We start from the raw sequence: 20,284 nt of genomic DNA, 5'->3' as shown, positions 1-20,284 counted from the left end.
GAGCTGAGTTCTATCATGCGGTGCCTAGTCCCCATGGAAGTGGTTCTCAGGAGAGTGGCTCATCATAAAAGCAAGCTGGGCTCCTTCCCGCTTCCTCCCTCCTGTGCGCTCTTGTCTACACAGGCCAGGTCCCCGTGCCTCCCACTCTTCTACGCTGGAGGAGCAGCATGTGGCCCTCACCAGAGGATGCTGCACCAGGGTCTCAAGCCTCCGTGGCTGTAAGGCAAGATAACTTCTTTCTTTATCTCAGTTATCACAACAGAAAGTGGACCTAGACAGGCAGTTTGCTCATCTGTACTTAACATTATTATCTCCCTTTAGTTTAAAAAATACAGCCGGGCGTGGTGGTGCATGCTTGTGATCCTTGCGCTTGGGAGGCGGAGACAGGAGGCTCCTGCTGGTTCGAAGTCAGCCTCGCTGGCTTAAGAGACCCTGTTTCCAATATATATATATGTATGTGTATATGTGTATATGTGTATATATGTATATATATGTGTATATATGTATATATATGTGTATATATGTGTATATATGTATATATGTATATATGTGTGTGTGTATGTATGTATATGTATATATATATATATATATATATATATATATATAGTCTGGGAGTGTAGCCCAGAGGTAGAAGGGTTTCCAGGAAACCCCAGTACCAAACACCACACACACAAAAAAATGTGTATAAAAAGATCTGAAAACATGCACACACACACATACACACACACACACACACACGCACACAGAGTTGTTTTAATGCACTGGCTGGTGGATATATTAGTTCTCTATTGATGCCATAACAAACTGTCAAAAACTAGGTGGCTTATAACAAGATGGATATATTATCTTCCAATTCTGTAGGTCAGAAGTTCAACACAGGAAAACAAGGTGTCGTCATGGATGCACTTCTTTCTGAAGGCTCAAGGAGAGAATCAACTCTCTTGTCTTTCCCAGATTCTAGATTCTTCCTGCATTCCCTGGCTTTTGTAGCTCCTCCTCCATCTTCAAACCAGCAATGGCTGGGCCTTCTCTCATTAAAGAACTGACCTTTTCTGCCCCCTCTTCCACTTTTAAGTTTACATGATGCCCACGCAGGGTACCTTCTTAAAGTCAGCAGAGCAACTTAATTTGATCTGCAAACTTAATCCATACTGGCCATGAAGCCTAACACATAGGCTCTGGAGATTAGGATGCAGATACCTTTGAAAAGCCATCACCCAGGCTCCTGTGGTGGGGATATCGCACTTCGTATTCTTGTGGCTCATCTGTACCTACTTTCTACATATAAGCACACAGGTGCTTCTGTAATGACCAAAGGCTGTTGTTCATTTACAAATAAACACAATGATGGGGAAGAGAGCCATACAGCAAGCAGTAATGTGGTAGGGATCACGCACACTCAACTGGAGTTAGCATGAAGGAAACGCTGGCCTATTTATATGTGACAGTAGGTACTGGCAGCTTGAAGATTTCTCATGGAAAAGATAGTTTTATTTATTTATTTATTTATTTATTTATTTATTTATGGTGGTACTGGGGTTCCTGGAAGCCCTTCTACCTCTGGGCTACACTCCCAGACCTATTTTATATTTTTTATTTGGAAACAGGGTCTCTTAAGCCAGCGAGGCTGGCTCCGAACCAGCGCGATCCTCCTGTCTCCGCCTCCCAAGCGGGGGAATTACAAGCGTGCGCCACCACACCCAGCTTATTATTATTTTTTTGGTGGTACTGGGGATGGAACCCTTCTACCTCCGGGCTACACTCCCAGACCTATTTTATATTTTTTATTTGGAAACAGGGTCTCTTAAGCCAGCGAGGCTGGCTTCGAACCAGCGCGATCCTCCTGTCTCTGCCTCCCAAGCGCGGGGGTTACAAGCGTGTGCCACCACGCCCGGCTAAAGATAGTATTTTAAAATACTACACTTCAAACAATGTATGTGCAAGGGAAACTAATTTGTCCTAAAAAATGTTATGTATCAAAAAGTGACTCTAGCAATGACAAGACGCTATGGTCAAATATCTATCTGCCTGGCGTGTATGCATAAGAACCGCCATAACATGTGAGTTCAAATCCCCTCGCTGTGTGTGGGTGGCCTTGCACCAGTTACTGAACCTCCGCTCCCTTCTGCTGTGTTGTCTGTGAGACAGGATCAGTCTCTGTGTTCCCCTCTCAAGTTTGTTGAAGGATTAAGTGGTTTAATACCTGAAAAGGGCTCAGGACGGTGCCTGGCACATCGTTGATACTCTTTAAGTGCCAGTCAGTAATGGTTATAATTCTTTTTTTTTCTTTTTTCTTTTTTTTTTCTTGCCATAATGGGGACAGAACCCAGGGGCATTCTACCTCCGACCTAAACCCCCAGCCCTATTTTTTATTCTTTATTTTGAAACAGGGTCTCACTGAGTGGCAAAGGGCCTCACTAAGTAGCTGAGGCTGTCCATGAACCACGATCCTCCTGTCTCAGTTTCCCAAGGCTGGGATTACAAACGTGCGCCACCACGCCCGGCTTAATGGTTATAATTCTAACGTATGTTTCTAGCCACCTGTTTTGGGTGGTAAACAATTCTGGAATTTTAGTTAAGCTGGCGCTTACAGTCCATTACAGAATAATGGGAATCCCATACTGACTGTCCATTGGGCTCTTATGCCTGAGCAGCCTAGAATACTTACCCTGAGGGTTTCATTCCAGAAACTTCTCCCAAATGGCTAGCTTTCCTGGGAATCGCCTTCTCAGCACTAGCATGGTGGCTAAGTAAAGACACTTTGATGAGTCATCAGTTACTTAGCCCAGAATCACCAGCATGTCCAATGGTACTTAGAGTTATGTGGTCCTAACACCTGTATCCTGGTGGGAAGAAAAGTGTGTTACAAGTTGTTAGTTTGACAGCTTGGGACAAAGCAGCTTTCCAGGACGGTGAAAGCCTAGTGACAACTTTGTACATATTAATTTTCTTGTGGATTAAGGTCAAACCAGCCGGATACCAAGAGTTGTTGAAATCAACGAGGCACAGTGTGGAAGGTCCCTGTCCTTTGCATGATGTGAATATTTTATTTTATTTTATTTTTATTATTATTTTTTTTGGTGGTACTGGGGTTCCTGGAAGCCCTTCTACCTCTGTGCTACGCTTCCAGACCTATTTTATATTTTTGAAACAGGGTCTCTTATGCCAGCACGGCTGGCTTCGAACCTGCGCGATCCTCCTGTCTCCGCCTCCCAAGCGCGGGGATTACAAGCGTGCGCCACCACGCCCGGCATGATGTGAATATTTTAAATAGAGCGCCATATTTAAAGAGCTGTCTCATTAGCTCATTAATTTTCTTGTAAATTCCAGTGAATAGCCATGTTCCAGTAAAGAAATGCAATCAATTCCCTAACGTTTAAAGCTGCACGGGATCTTATAGTTCAATCCACTGTCCCTCGAAGCAGATCCGCAGTTCTCCCTGCCATCCCGAGGATGTTTCTTAATTTTCTGCAAGATTTCTCAAAGCCTAGAATGCCTTACCATACAAGGTGAATCTCCAAGATCTAGACTAGAGACCCAGGTCAGCTTCTTTTTCTCTTCTCCACATACTCTTTCCATATCACAAGGGCATAACAAGGGCCATGGCTGATGTTAAGAGCCTTCTGTGCAAATGATGATACCTTACAACCACATCATTTCATAGCACAAGTAAAGTCAGATGGCATTCACGTGTGCACTAAGTACCTGCGGAGGTCGCCCCCAGTCCTGCTGTCTGAGCAGCTTTCCAGGGAGACTCTGATCGCTGAGGGCCATGTGTTCAAGGTCCAAGTGGCTTGGAGAAGAGCAATGCGATAACAGAAAAATCCCAAAAGACCCTGTAAAGACCTGAGAACGGACTTCCTACTTGCTATGACTTTAACAAATCCCCTCTAAAATTCAGGTGTTGGCAGCATGGTCATGTTGGAAGTGTGGCCTTTGGGGTGATTAAAACATGAAGCTCTGCCCTGTGAATAGGTGTCCCTGTAAAAAGCGTTTGACAGAGCAAGTTTGTCCACTTGTCTGATCTTGCTTTCTGCCATGTGAGGACCCCCCTGCCCCGTCCCCAGAAGACATAGTATGCAAAGCATCCTCCTAGAATCAGAGGCTAGACTTGCTAGACAATAAGCCTACAGCACACTGATCTTAGGCTTCCCAGCTTCCAGAATTGTAAAAAATATAATTCTATTCTTCAAGAATTACCCAATATCTAATATTTTATTACAGCAGCACAAAACAGAGAGACTTTTTGCTCAGCCAAGCATTTGGTAAAGACCTAGTTTAAGGAAGGACTGTGATGAACAGGATACCAAGAAGCTGTGTACAAGCCTTGGTCTTACCTTCTAGGACCTCAGATTCTTGCTGAGAAAACACAGCAGTTGGAATGTCAGCACCAATCCTGCTTTTACAACACTCGTGTTCTGCTGGGCAGAGTGGCACATGCCTGTAATCCCAGTACCTGGGAGGCTGAAACAGGAGGATTGCAGGTCCCGGGCCAATCTCAGCAACTCTGTGAGACCCTCAACAACGTTACAAGACTCTGTCTCAAAATTAAAAAAAAATTAAAAAGGATTGGGGTGTAGCTCAGAAGTAGAATGTCCCTGGATTCAACTGCCAATACCTACCAATCCAGCCAATCAAACAACCAATCAACCAATCAACCAACAAACAAACCAACCAACCAAAGAACCAATCAATCAATCAACCAACTAACCAACCAACCAAAGAACCAACCAATCAATCAATCAATCAACCAACCAACCAACCAACTGTTGTGTTCTAAGTATTTTCACAAACCATTACATTGAACAATTATAATTTGTCCCTCAGATGAGAAAATGAACCATGGACCACAGCCAGAAGTGGCTCAAGGACAAGATGCAGTCAGAGGGCAGTATCTTCCCAGTGCCCCCCGTTCATCAAATAGACAGTCTACGACAAACACCTGGCTATTTTTGTTATGGCATCTGCAAATACTTCAGGGATATTTACATTGTATGCACTGAATTGTTTGACTATCCAAGGTTATTTCTATTACCAAGATTGATTTTTTTAAGTTTGTAAGAAAGGCCATTTGTAAACAGGGCTGAAGGACACAGAAGGGCAATGAGGAGAAAAATAATTAACACGCCAACATGTGCATTTTTGCCAAAGACTCTTTTGTTTGTATAAGGAGTTTTTGGTCCTAGAGATTGGACTCAGGGGCAATTTTATACCCAAACTACTTCCACAGCCTTTATCTTTATTATTTTACTTGAAGCAGGATCTCGTAAAGTTGTTGAGAGCCTTGCTAACTCTCTGAGACTGGCCTCTAGCCTGAGATCCTCCTGTCTCAGCCTTCCAAGAACTAGGGTTACAGGTGAATACCACGATGCCTGGCTTACCAAAGACTCTTAACTGCCAAAGTAAATCTTCACTGGTGGAAAAATTGTATTGTAGAGAAAAATAGAACAAAGAAAAATATCTGCACTCTCATCAACCAAAGCAATATCCAACAAGCCCTTACTGTCCAAATTTCTAAAGCCATACACAATATAAAATATGACAATTAAATGAAGCTTTGGAAAATTCTTTAGCTCCAAATATTTAAGCGGTAACATTTTGTTTTCAATCTGCAGAGTATTATAGCAAACAATGAATAAGATGCTAAGAGCATTCATGTTTGAGGTTTCCCAATTATATTTTGGAAATGAAGCAGGGATGAAGAGGGGCCTGGGGGAGTGTCTTTATGATTCTATTAACATCCTACCAACAGGAGCATTTGATCCTGCCTGCAGCAAGGACTCCAGTGCTGAGACTGGACTCTTTGATCTTGCATCCCACTCAGCATATGGTGTTACTAAGCGTAATCAAAGTGCAAATCTTCATAGAAAATTACAGAGACTCTGAAAAGGGGATGGGTGCTTCCTTCCTCTAATTTCCTTTCCTGCCATGTTCTTGGCCTCAAGTAAAAAAACATTGGGGCTTTTGACGAAATCTGCAAACACTTTTAGGGTATTTACAATGCATATAGTCAATTACTTAACCGTCTGAGATTATTTTTCATTACTGAGATTGACAGGCATTTTAAAAAAAATTTTTTTTTGGTCTGGATGGAGCTGGTTTTCAGCAGCATGGGTATGACGGTGCCTCCCTCATTTGGGTTCTCTATTATGACATAGAAGAAGAACACATCTGAAACTCCAGGGAAGAGGTGGAGGCAGGTGCTTGACACATGCACATCCAGATTTTTATAATAAATCTTTTAAATTTCGGCAGGGTGAGTTGCTAATCATTTAAACTGATACTCTTCAAAAGTTTCAAATTCCAATGACTTTGATAATGCTCTCTTGAAGAGGGGCAATTGATTCCTTAATGTTTCTAGCTGGAAGGGATCTTAGTATTGAATCCAGTTTTTCTCAAACTAGATCGACAGTCCCATCTGATGTCCAGACGCCCTCTAACAACTTCTTTTAAGTCACTAATTTCTAACAATTTAAATCAAGTTATATGGCACATGGTAACTTTTGTTTTGAATTGGGAGGGACTGGGGATTGAACCCAGGGGCATTCTACCTCTGAGCTACCATCCCAGCCCTTTTTATTTATTTATTTATTTATTTATTTATTTATTTATTTATTTAATTTAGTACTCAGGATGGAGGCCAGGGGCCTTCTATCTCCAAACTACACCTCCAGAGCTTTATTTAAAATATATTTTATTTGGAAACAGGGTCTCACTAAGTTGCTGAGAACCTCACTAAGCTGCTGAGGCTGGCTTCAAACCTGCGCAATCCTTCTGTCTCAGCCTCCCAAGTACTGGAATTACAAGCATGTGCCACTATGCCCAGCTTTTATGTTTTATTTTGAAACAGGGTCTCACTAAATCGCTGAGGCTGGCCTGGAACCTGCAATCCTCCTGTCTCAGCCTCCCAAGATTAGTAGAGCAGGCATGCACCACTACACCCAGCTCAAATAATAACAGTTTAAGAATTAAATGCCCTTCAAATATATGTCAGCTCACTGAAGACAGTGGGAGATGATTTCTAATACATGACTTGAAACCAAATCTTGTGTTTTGTTGGCATCCATCCTCTCTAATGCCGCCTCAATATTTTGTTGTAAAATCTGGGTGACTATGATGAACTCGGGCCCAGAGAAACAAGCACCAGGCTAGTTTGCAGTTTGGAAGCAAGTGAACCCAGGGAGGCTCTGCGTGCAGTTCCCCAGTTTCTTACTGTTGTCCCCAAGATGCATGTAAACTGTCATTATCAAGGAGGAAAAAAGCTATATCTAAAGCACCATGAAAAGTGTAATGAAATATAGTAGGTGGACACTGGCACAGCTGAACTCGTTCACAGCAGTTGTCCTGTCTGGTGGTCAGTGCCCATGGGAAACTGGCCAGCGCCCTCCTGTACCAGTTGGTAAATATCTGAATTCCTCCCGACTGGCCTCATTAATGACACAGAGAGGTGCGTGCCAATGAAGAGCCTACCAGGGTCCATCTGTAAAACCAGAAGTCAGAAGTCAGCAGTTAAATAATGACCTACACTCTACCAGGATGACCGCAGGTCAACCCAAAAGTTAGCTAACTTCTTTAGTTCTTAGCATCCTCTCCTGCAAATCAGGGATGTGAATAACCCTCGCCATCCTCTCATGAGTTGGCATGGATGTTAAAACCAGGTATTAGAGCTGGGCGTGGTGGCGCACGCTTGAAATCCCAGCATTTGGGAGGCTGAGACCCGGAGGATCACGGTTCGTGGACAGCCTCAGCTACTTAGTGAGGCCCTCTGCAACTCAGTGAAACCCAGTTTCAAAATAAAGAATAAAAAATAAGGAGGGGGTGTAGCTCGGAGGTCAAATGCCCCTGGGTTCCATCCCCAGACCCGCAAAAATAAAATAAAATAAAATAAAATAATAAAACCAGGTATTCAATGGGGCATGGTGGAGCTCACCTATAATCCCAATACTTGGGAATTCGAGGCAAGAGGATTGCAGGTTTGAGGCCAACCTCAGCAACTTAGTGAGACTCTCTATCAAATTAAAAAATAAAGCCAGGCATGTGGTGCACACTTGCAATCCCAGCATTTGGAAGGCTGAGACGGGAGGATTACGGTTCTTAGCCAGCCTCAGCTACTTAGTGAGGCCGTTTGTGAACTCAATGAGACCCTGTTTCAAAATAAAGAATAAAAAAAAGAGCACTGGGGGTGTAGCTCGAAGGCAGAATGCCCCTGGGTTCCATCCCTGGTACTGCAAAGTAAATTAATTAATTAATTAATTAATTAAAATAAAATGTGGTTAAGGGTGCAGCTCAGGGTAGAATGGCCCTGGGTTAAATTCCCAGTACCACACACATACAACATGGCTATTAGATACAAAAATATATTAAAACTCTTTAATAATTTCCAAGAACCATATAGTAATTGTACATCATTTAGAAAATGTAAAAAATAGAGTGAAAAATTATTTATGTTTGTTCTTGCAACCTAAAGCCAGCAACTATTAGTATTTTTGTTTATTTTCTGTTACTTTTATGAAAGCTTCTTCAGTCAGTCCTTGAGTGGCCCCCAAATGAAGAAAAATAAGGTGATTGCCCTTCTAGATGGGTGGGCTGTAAGTGGCTAAGTTAGTATGATTATTGTAGTATATAGAAATCCAAATTAGAGAATAGTGAAAGTGGGACCATAAAATTCAATTACAGATCTGGTTCTTGGAGAGGACAAGTATTTTTGTACTTAGGAATAAGAGATACTTTTATACCTAGAGCATTTCCTTTCGTCTCATTCTAGGGAAGATGACATCTATCACTGCTGTAAAATTTCAGTTACATGTAAACAAACTGTACTGTAACCATAAACAGCATGTGGATATGTCCTAGTTCCTCAGTCAACATCTGCCTTTCTTTTCTGGCTCGCTAAAAGTGTCTACAGTTCCCTGTAGTTCATGGAGATACACGATTTGTTTACACATGTTGGTTTCAAATAATCAGGCCTTTTTGAATCAGTAGGTTTTCCTTGGACACACAGTGCTTGCTTTGGGAGTTCTAAAGGTATTAATTCTTTACAGTTCCTTTCAAAACATGGTCGATCTCATAGCATGTCTTGCTGTCTTTACCTAAGATGCCCGCTTCACCCTGGATTATGGTCAAATACCTACATCCATCTTCCCAGCCATGCAGAGTTCTCTGAAAGCACTGAGCTTTGACTCACTCCTCCTTCCTCCTAGCAAAGGAAACACTGAAGTGTCTCAATGAGCCCTTAGAAAATCTAGGTCAAGGGACCCTAAGCTTCAGTCCTCTCCAGACAATATGTGGGACTCTGCCAAGACTCCTAGCCCCATTCTGAAGGAGCCGTAGCAGATTCCCTGGGGATGGGACCAGGATCCTGTATTTTTAAAAATCTCTGTAACATGGGGATAATGACCATTCATATTTCACAAGGTAGTTATCGAAAAAGTTGAGATATTTTTATGTAGATGCTCAGATTCCTACCTGGTTTGCAATGCATACTATAACTGGCAGCTATTATTGTGTTTTTAGGCATTTTTTTTTATTGGTGCACTGTAATCACACATCATAATGAGGTTCAGAATGATAGACACAAGCATGTACCCAGCACCTGGTATGGTTCACTGTTCTTTCTGCCTCCCCATACTTAATATTGAAACTGGTGTTGATAACTTTACGTGTGAACAGAGCATTATTTGAACAAGTCTCCCTTTGCACGTCCCTCCCCAAGCCCATTCCTCCATCTACTAGTATTTCCCCTCATTTATCTGAAGTGCCTTCTGTTTCCCCATTTCTCTGTAGCTTCCATCTATAACAGAAAACACATGGCCCTCCACTTCCTGAGACCAATTTAATTTAGCATAATATTCTCTAGTTACATTCATTTTCTTGGAAATTATTATTATAGGTTGAGCATCCCTAATCTGAAAAAAACTCCATAATCCAAAACTATTTGAGCGTCAACATGATGTACAAAGTTTGAGAGTTTAGATCATCTCAAACTCCAGATTCTGGAATGAGATACGCTCGACTAGTTAAGTCATCTGTGCAAATACTGAAATCCCAAATCCTAGAGACCCAAAATCTCTAAGATCCCAAACCCAAAACTTAGACATCCGAAAGAATTCTGGTCACAAGAATTTCTATTAGGGATAACCAACCTCTATGATCAGCTAGTTATAAATGGGTGTTTTGAAGTATAGTTTTTTATTTTTTCTGCAGTACTGGGTATGGAACTCAGAGACATTCTGCCTCCGAGCTACAGCCCCAGCCCTATTTTTTCTTCTTTATTTTGAAACAGGGTCTCACTGAATTGTAAAGAGCCTCACTAAGTAGTAGCTGCGGCTGTCCTTGAACCGAGATCCTCCTGTCTCAGCCTCCCAAATGCTGGGATTATAAGCGGGCGCCACCACGCCCGGCAGAAGTATTATCTTTTTTTATTGTCTGTTTTTCAAACATGAAATGTGCCTAAAAATCATCTGGTGAACTTACAAATGTACAGGATGTGGATTCGCTGGGCAGATTTTATTTCCCAAGGCTGGTCCCTAGCCAGAGACCTGCATTCCTGCATCTCCCAGAGGAAAAATGGAACATCAGCAGATGTTTTGTAAACCAGTGGTGAGCTTGCTCAGATTCCAAATCCCCAAAGAAAAGAAACAAACTTTCCCGGCTAGGGCTCAGATGCATCTCATTTAGCAGAAAAAAAAAAAAGACAACTTTGGGGGTCATTTGAGAACATGCCTAGGGACCACTGGGGCCTCTCCACTTTCCTACGTCATCTGTGTCAGGGGCCACACTGCCTGACTGGGGTTGGCTCACAAATAGCGAGGAAACAGCTGCCACCCCTGCAGGCTTCCTGGATGGGCTCTGGGATGCTGCTTAACAGGCGTGGTCAGCTCTGCCTCCTGACCCCTGGCTCTGCTGGGGTCCTGGCCAGAGCTCCCCTCTCCCAACCCATCTCGCACCAGGGCCAATTCCTGCCAGCTCCAGAGGATGCTGAGGACAGGACCTTAAATCCTTCCTGCCTTATAGCTGAAATTCAAGGGCACCACAGGTTGCTAGAGAAGGCATAGGTGTACATCCCTGGCAAGCCCAAGAAATTCCGTGTCTGGGCAAAAACACCTGACAACCTTTCTACCACATACATGTCAGAGAATCAGCCTAAACTTGTTTGTGCATCTGACCTCTGGAACTACCTTTCAGCATGTTTGAGATTTAAAGTGGAAGCTTCCCCAAGTACAAAGACACAGCTCTTGTTTCCCTTCTGAATAGCATTCCATCCTGGATTCCCAGCGGTGATTATGCCAATTATACATTCAGGCATAATCAATACTTGAATCTCCTGGAACCTGATCCAGCCTGGATCCATCCCTTAACACAGACATTATATAGTTAAGAGATAGGTATTTGGATGGTGATAACCATGCTCTCGGCTTTACTAAAGAATATTGCTTTTTATAGAAAATTAGGCTTATTCTATGTTATAATGAAAGAGAATTTATATTTTCAAAAAATGCTCTCCTTCCAACTCCTATGATTTTTTTTTCTCCTTGTTCTTTTTAAATCAGACAAGTACTTTCTCTCCACCCCATCTGAACAGGCCTCCTTGATATCTGAGGAGCTTGGAATCAGAGTATGAAAGGAAGTCCTTGGCCTTCACAGTCCCCTTTGCAGCTCTGGCCATATTACCAGGAAGCTGGAAACCATAGCCCCAGCTCCAGCTTCTTCTAACACAGCTGTTCCTTGGCCCTAGGGAATATACACTTGTGGTGTGACTAGTTCCCAAAAGAATGATGGGCAGGGCCCATGCAGACACAGGCAGCTGCACGGGACTTCCAGGGTCCCAGGAATCCCTAGCAAAAGTGGGATTATGGACCATGGTGGGTACATCTCTTTAGAGGTCTGAAACCCTGCCAGAGGAGGGCTGGAGCACATCCTTACGAAGCACAGGGTGCAAGGGGCGAGCCCACATCACTGGTCCAAGGATGTTGCTGTATGCACAGCACACACATCTCTGTGTGCATGTTCCACAGGTAAACACCTGGGTCCGGGTGTTCTATCCACACTTGTCCCGCCCACACCACTGTCACAGTTGCCAAGGACTTCAAAGGTCAGAGCCAGGGAGACGCTTTCTTTGTACAGGAGCACCTTTATTTGTTTAGACAGAAATCCTTCTTGATGTTGCAGTGCAAATATGATGTGAACTGGGAACCATAGGAGTATGCATTTCAAGGCATCCTACAAGACAGGGCGATGCTACCAAGGAATACAAATGTCCATCAACCTTACTCCAAAGATGCAGAAGGTCCTAACGCCCCATCTTGCGGTGTTCCCAGGCGCCCCCTGCTTGGGTGCCCACTGGCCTGCTGTAGGTAACCTCACTCAGTTGAGTGTGAGCGTCAGGAAGCTCAGAAGCTCTCTGGGGCTCTCAAGTCAGGAAGTCCCTGTTCCATGTTGGGGTTCGATGGCCCCATCCTTCAGCTATCACCTGGTACTGTCCCTGCTCCTCACCTGGAGGACTGGCTCCTACATCACCGGCCCCCCGTTCTACCCTCTCCCCGGGATCTGGTATATGGTAAGTTCTCATTACGTGCTCTCTCCTTCTCAGCAGCAACAAAGATTCCAAGAAATAGAGTTTGGGAGTTGCTGTTAGAGCCCTTCAATACCAATATAAGTCTCCCTAGCTCTTAGCTTTGAAGCCCTTGGCAACTGTGACAGTGATGTGGGCGGGACAAGTGTGGATAGAACACCCGGACCAAGGTGTTTACCTGTGGAACATACACACAGACATCATGTGTGTGCATGAGCACACACACACACACACACACACACACACTTGCATTGGTGCAATATAATCTCACATCACAGTGAGATTCAAAGTGGCACCAATACCCAAGCACACATCACTTGGTTTATTTCCTTCCAAGTACTATAGAATTCAAGCAAAATACCACTGTGACTCCTCAAAGAGAGATATGATCTGAAATTAAGTCATTTGTAGCTTTTCCAAAAAGGAGAGCTTGGGGGCATGTACCAATAGCACCTCGATTTACTTCAAAGTGTTTAAACACTATTCATATGCAACGTCAACCTCAGGTCACACACCTTCAAACAAGGTAGTTTTAAAGGATGGCAGTCATGCTTTTTGAGAAAGAATGAGAATGTGTGTGCACATGTGTCTTATCACTTTATCTGTAGATTTCAAAATCATCCTCTCACTGAAATTGCATTGGGGGTGCATGTGTCATCTACCAGAAACTGCACACTTCACCTACCTGAAACGTGGCATGCTACATCCACTGGAAACAGTGTTAACTACTCACAGCAGACAGTCTGCTCCAAGAAAACGGGATGTTATGGAAAAGGCGTTGTCTTTTTCATCATTCACGAAACCAAATATGGTGTTATTTCACAGACAACCCAGGGCTACTGGTAGAAATATCAGAACACTGGGCAATGATACCGAAGAAAGTCAGGACAGTCAAAATGCTGAGTGTTCGCAGAGGTCTGACAACTTTGTAAATCTGACTTAGAAGTGTCTATCAGGAAGTGATTCATCGAAACTCCATTGGCGTTCAGAGAGCCTACTGCCCTTGAATACTCTACGTTTTCTGCAAAGGGTCAAGAGAAGAAAGAAGCTCACGCAAAGGGGTGGGTTCTGATTTCTGTTTCTCCCTCTTCCAAACCAGGCTGTTCTTCACTTCCAACTTGTTCCCAGTCAAAAGGCGGTGTGCTGAGGTTGCGGGTAGTAGGAACTTAACCAGCTCCATCCCGGGTATGACGGGACAGGCAACCCGGAAGCCAGCAGCTTTGAAACTCCAGGTCATCTCTGTTGCAGGCAGAGACAGAAGGTCCTAGGAACAGCATTTTTGGCCCAGATCAGGAGACCTGGAAACTTATGCTATACTGCAGAAACTCAAATGCTGTCCTAGGGCAGCCAAGCTTTCAGGTTCCCATGATGATAACTAAAAACCACGCTACCAACTTCCTGGGTAACTGTGCATTTAATCTCTGTAAAAGACACACTTGGTTCCCCACGTGCACCTTTAATTTGACACTCAAAGCAAAGCGCAAGCCTACTGCTACTCTGTCTACGTCCTTGATTTCTCAAATCTTTCTTTCTGCAAAGCCAAGGCCTTTGCTCACCCACTTCATCACTACTCTGCCCAGGGTCTCATCTTTTTTGAAACTTAGAACTTACCTCTTTTCTGTACTCATTGCTCTAACGGCAAGGAAACACCAGAATTACTAGGGAAAAAAAAATCACTCAAATCTTTACTATTTTCTCATTGCAACACCGTATATTCTTTTGTGTGTGTGTGTGTGTGTGTGGGTGTTACTAGTTATTGGACCCAGAGGCATCTTACCTCCAAACTACACCCCCCAACTGGTTTTTTTTTTAATTTATTTTTTTTTTAATTTTTTTTTTTTTTGCGGGTCTGGGGATGGAACAATGGCATTCGACCCCCGAGCTATACTCCCTGCCCTATTTTTTTTTTATTCTTTATTTTGAAACCTGGTCTCACTGAGTTGCAGAGGGCCTCACTAAGTAGCTGAGGCTGTCTGTGAACCTCGATCCTCTGGTCTCAGCCTCCCAAATGCTGGGATTACAAGCGTGTGCCACCACGTCCGGCTAATTTTTTGTTTGGATACAGGGTCTCACTAGATTACTTAGAGTCTTGCTAAATTTCCGGGGCTGGCCTCAAACCTGTGGTCCTCCTGTCTCAGCCTCCCAAATACTGTAATTACAGGGATGTGCCACCATTCTGGGCTAACAGGATGTTCCTAATTCAACTTTGAATGCACTATCCTCCCCACTTGATTGCCAATCTCTTGAGGAGAGGATATAGCTGTGTCTTTTAATTTTCCAAACTGTTGCAAAAGGCAGATATGAAAAAATTTACATTTTTTTCCTGAATACTTTGGTGGGGAGGAGAGAGGGGAAGGGCTGCTATTTTTTTTTAAATAAGATGGTTTGCATAAATAAATAGTAATTAACAGCTATCCCTTACCTGTTCTCATTCTTAGCAGAGGCTGTACCCAAAGGAGCCCCGGTGAAATGCCCCCTCCCTCCCCTATCGGTACATAAACTAATCCTCCTCTGAAGAGACAACCTGGGCACTTTGGGGCCTAAGGACTTTGAAGTTCACTGCAAGCCCAGGCACAAAGGCCCTGCAGGTAGCAGTTTTGTAGGAGCTGTGCAGATTGCTAGCTTGCCCTCCCCCCTCCAGACACAGACAGACAGACACACACACACGCAGAGCCTACCCCAATGGCTCTTTGAATGGAGAATTCATGGGGCAAAATCATTAAAATCTGACAGAGACACTCTCCTGGCCGTGGCAGAACCAGTTCTAAGCTTCTTTAGAGCCAGCGCCTGCAGCAGGACCTAGCTAATAGTTCAGACAAGGAAAAGGGGGCGGGGCCTCCCCTGGGCCCGGGGTAGAAGGACATCAAAGGCCCAACCGCGCAGCCTTCCGAAGGAATTGAACTTGGCACCGGAGTCCAGAGAACCTCGCGTACCCCAAACTTCCTGCAGAATGCTGGCGGGCTCCGCGACGCCCCAAACTTCCCGCGCGGCGGCACCTGAAAAATAGAAGCGAGTTAAAACGCGCTCCCTCTGCTCCGGAGCGCCTGGCCTACTGGCCTAAAATAAAAAGGTCTCTGTCTGCAAATCCCGTTTGCTGGCCCGGTAATCCACCCCCGCCCCCAGCCCGGCGCGGCCGCCCGTACAGCTGTTTTTAATCCCCACTTTTCTCTCTGGGCGTCCTGGCTCGGGCTGACCAGACGCGCAGGGGGAGTTTCTCCTCCCCCTGCCGGGGTCTGTCCTCCCTCCGCCGCCTCCTCTTTCTCCGCCCGCGTCCCCGGGGGGCAGAGTGTGGGAAGAACGAATTTCCGCCCGATCTGCTCGACTCGGGGCCCCCGCCGTCCCCCCCCCACCCCCCGGCCGCGCTCCGAGTGCAGGACCCGGGGCCCGGAGGCGCCGGCCGCGGGCCGAGGTGGAGCCCAGCCGCGCCCCGCCGGCTCCCGGACCGGCTCCCGCCTGCAGCTGGGGAATCCGCTCGGCGGGGGAGAGTCCGCGCCAGGGAATCCAGCTCTCCGGACTCCGCCGCCAACAGAAAGCTCCAGGTCGTGCTCCCTCCCTCCCCGCCCCCAGGCACACCCGGAGAAACAGTCTGGTGCAGAAAGGCAACAAGTAGCACCCGGGGCTCGGGGTGCGCCCCGCGCCTCCTGACTTGGCCCGGCGACGCCCGCCTGCAGAGACCGGGCCGGCCGCAAGGACAAAGGGCGGAGGAGGGGCTGGGGCGCGCAGCGAAGTCCGAGAGAGGCCATTTAGCGACTCTGGCCAGGCCCAGGGGAATGCAGAGGAGACGCGGCCCCGCGGCCCGAGAGGAGGATCCGGCCGCAGCACGCTGGGCGGGCGGCGATGGAGGCTGCCCGCGCCGTGCGCTTCCTGCTGGTGGTGTGCGGCTGCCTGGCGCTGCCGCCGCGGGCCGAGCCGGTGTGCCCGGAGCGCTGCGACTGCCAGCACCCCCAGCACCTCCTGTGCACCAACAGGGGGCTCCGCGCGGTTCCCAAGACCAGCTCGCTGCCTAGCCCCCAGGACGTGCTCACCTACAGCCTCGGCGGCAACTTCATAACCAACATCACCGCCTTCGACTTCCACCGCCTGGGGCAGCTCCGACGGCTGGACCTGCAGTACAACCAGATCCGCGCCCTGCACCCCAAGACCTTCGAGAAGCTTTCGAGGCTGGAGGAGCTCTACCTGGGGAACAACCTCCTGCAGGCGCTGGCCCCGGGCACGCTGGCCCCGCTGCGCAAGCTGCGTATCCTCTACGCCAACGGGAACGAGATCGGCCGTCTGAGCCGGGGCGCTTTCGAGGGCCTGGAGAGCTTGGTCAAGCTGCGGCTGGACGGGAACGCCCTCGGGGCGCTGCCGGACGCGGTCTTCGCCCCCCTGGGCAACCTGCTCTACCTACATCTGGAGTCCAACCGGATCCGCTTCCTGGGCAAGAATGCCTTTGCCCAGCTGGGCAAGCTGCGCTTCCTCAACCTCTCCGCCAACGAGCTGCAGCCCTCCCTGCGCCATGCGGCCACCTTCGCGCCGCTGCGCTCCCTCTCCACGCTCATCCTCTCGGCCAACAGCCTGCAGCACCTCGGCCCGCGGGTCTTCCAGCACCTGCCGCGCCTGGGCCTGCTCTCGCTCCGGGGCAACCAGCTCACGCACCTGGCGCCGGAGGCCTTCTGGGGGCTGGAGGCCCTGCGCGAGCTGCGGCTCCAGGGCAATCGGCTGAGCCAGCTTCCCTCGGCGCTGCTGGAACCTCTGCACAGTCTGGAGGCGCTGGACCTGAGTGGCAACGAGCTGTCCGCCCTGCACCCCGCCACCTTCGGCCACCTAAGCCGGCTGCGCGAGCTCAGCCTGCGGGACAACGCGCTCAGCGCCCTCTCCGGGGACATCTTCGCCGCCAGCCCGGCCCTCTACCGGCTGGATCTCGACGGCAACGGCTGGACCTGCGACTGCCGGCTGCGGGGTCTGAAGCGCTGGATGGGCGACTGGCACTCGCAGGGCCGGCTCCTCACCGTCTTCGTGCAGTGCCGCCACCCCCCTGCCCTGCGGGGCAAGTATCTGGATTACCTGGATGACCAGCAGCTGCAGAACGGGTCTTGCGCGGATCCCTCGCCCTGGGCTTCCCCGACAGCCTCTGGTGGACGGCTGTCAGTACCCGCAGCCGCGGAGGAGGAGACGGCGCCCCCTGCAGGCGGCCCCGAGGAGGAGGCGCCGCCGCAGCCCCAGCCGCGGGGGCGATTCCTCGCGGGGCTGGCCGGGGATGGGGCAGCCCCGGAGCTGGTGGGCAACCGCAGCGCTCTGAGGTTGAGCCGACGGGGTCCCGGCCTCCAGCACCCGGGCCCGTCCACCGCTGCTGCCGCGGACCCCGCTCCGCAGCCCCTGGACCTGCAAGAGAAGCTGGAGCGGAGACCCCCAACCTGGACCGAGCCCGCCCCTGCAGAGCCCACCCCGACGGCCGCCGCCGCCGCCTCCGCGCCGCCCCCCGCCCGCGACCCCTGGCAGCGCGCGGCGAAGCAGCGGCTGGCCGCCGAGCAGCCGTCGGACGGCGGGGCCAGCCTGCCGCCGCTGGTGTCCGACCCGTGTGACTTCAACAAGCTCATCCTGTGCAACCTGACGGTGGAGGCGGTGGGCGCGGACAGCGCCTCGGTGCGCTGGGCGGTGCGCGCGCATCGCAGCCCGGGGCCGCTGGGCGGCGCGCGCTTCCGCCTGCTCTTCGACCGCTTCGGCCAGCAGCCCAAGTTCCACCGCTTCGTCTACCTGCCCGAGCGCAGCGACTCGGCCACGCTGCGGGAGCTGCGCGGCGACACCCCCTACCTGGTGTGCGTGGAGGGCGTGCTCGGGGGCCGCGTGTGCCCCGTGGCGCCCCGGGACCACTGCGCGGGGCTGGTCACCCTGCCCGAGGCGGGGCGCCGGGGCGGCGTGGACTACCAGCTGCTGACCTTGGCGTTGCTGGCCGTCAACGCGCTGCTGGTGCTGCTGGCCCTGGCGGCCTGGGCGGCGCGCTGGCTGCGCAGGAAGCTGCGGTCGCGGCGCAAGGGCGGGGCGCCGGTGCACGTGCGGCACATGTACTCCACCCGACGGCCGCTGCGCTCCATGGGCACCGGCGTGTCCGCAGACTTCTCGGGGTTCCAGGCGCACCGGCCGCGCACCGCCGTGTGCGCGCTCAGCGAGGCGGACCTCATCGAGTTCCCCTGCGACCGCTTCATGGACAGCGCGGGCGGGGGCGCGGGCGGCAGCTTGAGGCGGGAGGACCACCTCCTGCAGCGCTTTGCGGACTAGGGCCCGGAGGGCGCGTGGAGGCCTTCTCCTGGGCCTCCGGTCACCTCTCCGTGGGGCCCCCGGAACATCTCAGGGGAACACCCAATTTCATCATATCTTCTCTTTTCCCCTTTTGTGCATTTACCAGAGAGGCCAGAGGGGCCGGAGCCGGTCTGGGTACCACCTTCCACCTCCCAGGATTCACTCATGAAGCGCAGGGATGTCATTCGGTGGTCATTCCAAGAGTCGAGGACATTTGGATGGGAGAGGAGGCAGGCAGCCTCGCAGCGGAGGCCCTGGCACAGCTCGGGGGTGGCTTTGGTACTGTGGTCCCTAACAGCCCTCCTTTGGGCTAGAAAGGGTGCTTGGATTGGGGTGCGTGATATTTTCTTTCTTTGGTGTCAAACAGAGGAGTTCTGTTTCTGTTTAAAGAAAAAGGAACTTATTAGCATTAGAAATAAGGCTTGGCATCTGACCCCACTGGTCTGGTGGTCTCTGCCAAGAGGGCTGTGGACAGGTGGTAGCGCCTTAGCCAAGGAAATCATTCCTCTTGGCTGGTAGAGCGTTGGGGATACCTAAGCCTTAAATAATAAGAGACGTGATTTCTTTTCAACAATGTGAATGAAGAGCTCTGACATTTAACAAACTGACCGATGAAGACTATTTTAGTTGGACGGCGCTGTGCGACTGTTTTTCTTTGGACATGTGCAGACAAGAGCGCTTGCTGACTTTGAGGGTAACTAAGATCGCATAGTTTTCTCAGCAGGCTGCATGCAAGACTTCTCTGTTAGGGTTGTTCCTGTGGTTTTGATTTTATTTTTTTAAACCTCTATTTGGAAAAGGAAATTTCAATGCCAGATTTGATAAGCAGGGTGTAACATGTATGTAACCGATGGCCCCCAAGGAGCCCCGGGCGTACAGCTCCGGGCATCTACCACGTCTGTCCTGATGGGAATCAGTGCGCTGTTGCCCTCCTGGCATTTTGTCAGTGACAATCCGTCGGCTGTGCCTGTTCCTTCTGAGTTGCTCGGTTAAACAATAAAGGCAGTTTCCCAATAGGGATGAGAAAGGTGATGCTTGGGGTGTAGCTCCGAGGTCAAGCCCTCACCATGTGTGAGTCCCCGGGCTCCATCTCCAGCCCTGCAAAAACAAAACAACAGCAGGTGTTTGTCTAAGGAGAGTGTCATCTTTGGCCACGTTAATGTCTTTCTTTATATGTGACAGTGGATGGAAAGAAATATGGACAACGAGCGTGGGAAAGCCAGTGAGCATCGGTTTCTACTAAGAGCAGAAGATTGTTATGCGTACTTAAACGTCACTGTGAAATTATTATATATTTGCAATTTAACCCCTCCTCTACCCAGTGTTTTAATGTGTTATTAAATCTTTTAGTAAGTAGTTGCATTATTTCTTTCCAGTGTTTTTATTTTAAACTTAGGGTTAGGCTCCTTTATTGATTTTTGGATACTATTTGGG

The 20,284-nt window shown here is 48.7% G+C and overlaps 1 protein-coding gene across 1 annotated transcript; it reads left to right on the top strand.

Annotated features, from left to right (window-relative positions):
- Nucleotides 1-16,408: 16,408 nt before the first annotated feature.
- Nucleotides 16,409-18,829, top strand: TRIL (TLR4 interactor with leucine rich repeats; the record flags this gene model as incomplete). Its single annotated transcript, XM_080700849.1, has 1 exon — nt 16,409-18,829. The coding sequence occupies one exon, from the start codon at nt 16,409-16,411 to the stop codon at nt 18,827-18,829; it is 2,421 nt and encodes an 806-aa protein (XP_080556975.1).
- Nucleotides 18,830-20,284: the final 1,455 nt, after the last annotated feature.

Source organism: Muscardinus avellanarius, assembly GCF_963383645.1.
Source record: "Muscardinus avellanarius genome assembly, chromosome: 9".
Taxonomy (NCBI): domain Eukaryota; kingdom Metazoa; phylum Chordata; class Mammalia; order Rodentia; family Gliridae; genus Muscardinus; species Muscardinus avellanarius.
The sequence above is the reverse complement of the archived record's forward strand: the minus strand, read 5'-3'. Positions and strand labels throughout refer to the sequence as shown.